Consider the following 3,057-nt stretch of genomic DNA (forward strand, 5'->3'; position numbering starts at 1 on the left):
CACAGAAAAGGAAGAATACGTTGGCTCTCGATAGTCTGAAAAGAGTGTAGGGAGTGTATTGTACCTTTTCTGTCTGTTCACCAACATGATATTTAAGCAATCAGATCCTGCTAGGAATATATTTTTGTGCCACGAGATTTGCAAAGAGGAAAACAAAGTTCTTATCTTGTCAGGGAGATACCATATATACTTATGACAGGGTCAGGGAGAAGACTTGCTATAATGAAGTATCATAATCAGTGGGGATTCAGAGAGAAAGACCAGTCATTTGGGAAAATCAAATATAAAATAAATTTTATAGATAACTCATGTTCAAGATGGAGCTTGAAAGATAAATAGGATTTTTAATAGGTACAATAGGATAACATGGTGGAAAACTTCTAGTATAGGGCTTGGCAAACCATAGCCCTCAGGCTGACCACCTGTTTTTATGAATAAAGTTTTATTGGAACACAGCCATGTCGTGTACATATTGTCTATATCTGCTTTCATGCTATTGTGGCAAAGTTAAGACAGACCATATGGCCTGCAAAGCCTAAAATATTTACTGTCTTGTCCTTTACAGAAAGTTTGCTGCTCCCTGCAAGTAGATAGTATATAGGTGGGGAAAGCATTATTGATAACTATTTAAGACTTGGAAATGAGATATTTGTTATAGTTGGAGGGGGGAGTCAGTACTGGGAGGGTGGGTGGTCATGGAGGAGCTTTGCCTTATAGGTTATGATCGGGAGACCTTTATTAATAGAGAGGAGGTGAGGGGCCTTTCCAGGCTGGGACAATCGTTCAATAAGGCACAGATGTGGCTTGCTCTTAATGTTTTTCTAATCTTTCTCTCTCTAGCCAAGAAGGATCAGGAAGGTGGAGAAGAAAAGAAATCTGTGCAAAAGAAAAAAGTAAAAGAGCTAAAGGTGTTGGATTCAAAGACAGCCCAGAATCTCTGTGAGTAACTGTGATTCTAAGAGCCTGATTCTGGTGGATCCAGAAACTTCCATTTGTTGAGCTCCTGCTGTATGCCAGGCACCGCATAGTGAATTGCTGATATCTTTTTTAATCTCTTCAATAGCACTGCAAGATTGTTAGTATACAGTTTTATGGTAAGGAAATAGAGGCTAAGACTTTTAGGAATTTGCCTAGTCACATAGCAAGTAAGAAACCGGTCTGAGATTGGAATCTCGGCTTTTCTTATTTCAAAACTCTTACTGTTTCTACTACATCCACAGAAGATCTACCACAAATGTTCTGGATACTGTACCTTTCCTTTTTTTCTTACTTTTAAGTATTTCTTTTAAATATAGGCACTGGCTTGACTTCATTTAAATCTAAAATAACTTTGCGGTTTAGAATAAATAATGTAAATCCTGGACTTCACAGAGTGGGATCAATGAGTTCTGTTCTGAACTTGCTACCTTACTCATAACTCTGGTGGCAGAATTTTAGATCGGAAACTCCGCCGCAAAGTTGATATAGGTAGTACTTCTTTGACGATCAGGAGGTATGTTCATTTTTTGTTCATTTTAGCTGTTGATCTCCCTAGTAACATAGATTTAAATATTTTCTCAACAAATATCTGAGGATCTGTCATGTTGCAGGCTCTATTAGGCACATACTAGGCACGTGTTCAAGAGATGAACATTTATATAGTTCATAAAACCCACTCACAATCTTGCAGTGTGGCTGTTGTCCCCATTTTTCTAAATGAGAAAACTAAAGTTCCGATGCTGTAACTTGGCCAAGGTCACGCAAGTAATGAGTACATATACCCATAAGTGAATTCAGTGATACAGTGAGAACAGTAAGGCTTTACATTATTCTTGGCTATATAATCTTAGATCATTGTCAACAAATATCACTGAATAGTGTCTGTAAGTAAGTCTTTTTATGGAGACTAAGTGAGAATACCTTTTCTCAAGATTTATCTCTGGGAACATAAAACATGAGTAATTAATATTTTAGAAAATGATACAAGTGGAGTAATGCATTGTTATTTCCAACTGAGTGGTATCGATATGGACTACAGAATTCAGGAAGAGAATTTAGATTAGTTAAGGGTAGGATGATCTAGGAGGTGTAATTTAGTGATTCAGAAATTATTAAGTGCCACTCGTGTGCTGGGGATACAAAACTGAGTGAGACATAGTCCCTATCCTCATAAACCATACGTCTGGTGGAGACAGAAAAGTAATAGCATGGATTGATCAGTGCTGTAATGGAGGCGTGCTGGGATGCTTATGAGAACACTAAATCAAGCAGGGGGAGTACTGGAGAGAGCTCATTCTAGAGGTCATTCGAAAGGAGGTATTGCTTAAATGGAGTTGAAAGAACTACTGACAGTGAATTAAGTGGAGGGGGAGGGCTGGCTTGTTTCAGGCAGAGGGATCGGCATGTATGAAGGCACAGAGGCTTGAGATAACAGTATGCAGTTCGGGAACTGCAAGTTGTTAAATACAGCTGAGTAAAGACCCTGTGTAAGGGAGTAGTGGGAGAAGCTTTCAAGGACTGGATAGAGGCTAGGTCATAATAAATTCTGAGAGGCTTAGGCTTCAGATTACATATTTTATCCTGAAAACTCTGGAAGTTATTGAAGATGTTTTAATCAGGAAAGTGAACGGTACAACCCTGTGTGATTTGGGTGAAGGCTACTTCAGCAGTGAGTTTTGAGGCTGCATTGCTAGGGTGGGGGAAGATTGTAGGCAGAGAGATGAGTTATATTATTGCTTTCAACTAGATCTCAGGTGCTCAGGGCCTGAAACTAAAGTGGTGAGAATGAATAGGAAGGCAGAAAATATTAAGAAGATAGAACTAATGGAACTTAGTGATTAACTCAGGGATAAAGGAGATGTTGTCTTGGGCTTAAATCACTCTTTAGAGAGTGGTACCATTCTGGAAATAGGAAAATCCAGTAGGAACAGATTCTGTCTTGTGGGCAAAGCAGTAGGTAGTGGACATGAGTGAGGTGGCAGGGTGGTGGGTGGAAATGATTAATTTAATTTTAGGCTAGAATTTAAGCTGCCCATGGGACTCCTCCAAAAGGATGGGTGTAATAGGCATTTGGGTGTA

At 39.1% G+C, this 3,057-nt stretch overlaps 1 protein-coding gene across 2 annotated transcripts in view; it reads left to right on the forward strand.

Annotated features, from left to right (window-relative positions):
- The window catches only part of DIAPH1 (diaphanous related formin 1), an 84,863-nt gene that overhangs the window by 66,501 nt on the left and 15,305 nt on the right, over window positions 1-3,057 (forward strand). For both annotated transcript variants that reach the window (XM_025040584.1, XM_025040583.1), the window contains one exon: window positions 841-939. In XM_025040584.1, the coding sequence (XP_024896352.1) occupies window positions 841-939 (99 nt within the window). The remainder of the gene's footprint in view (window positions 1-840; window positions 940-3,057) is intronic.

This window comes from Pteropus alecto, unplaced genomic scaffold, assembly GCF_000325575.1.
Source record: "Pteropus alecto unplaced genomic scaffold, ASM32557v1 scaffold78, whole genome shotgun sequence".
NCBI lineage: Eukaryota > Metazoa > Chordata > Mammalia > Chiroptera > Pteropodidae > Pteropus > Pteropus alecto.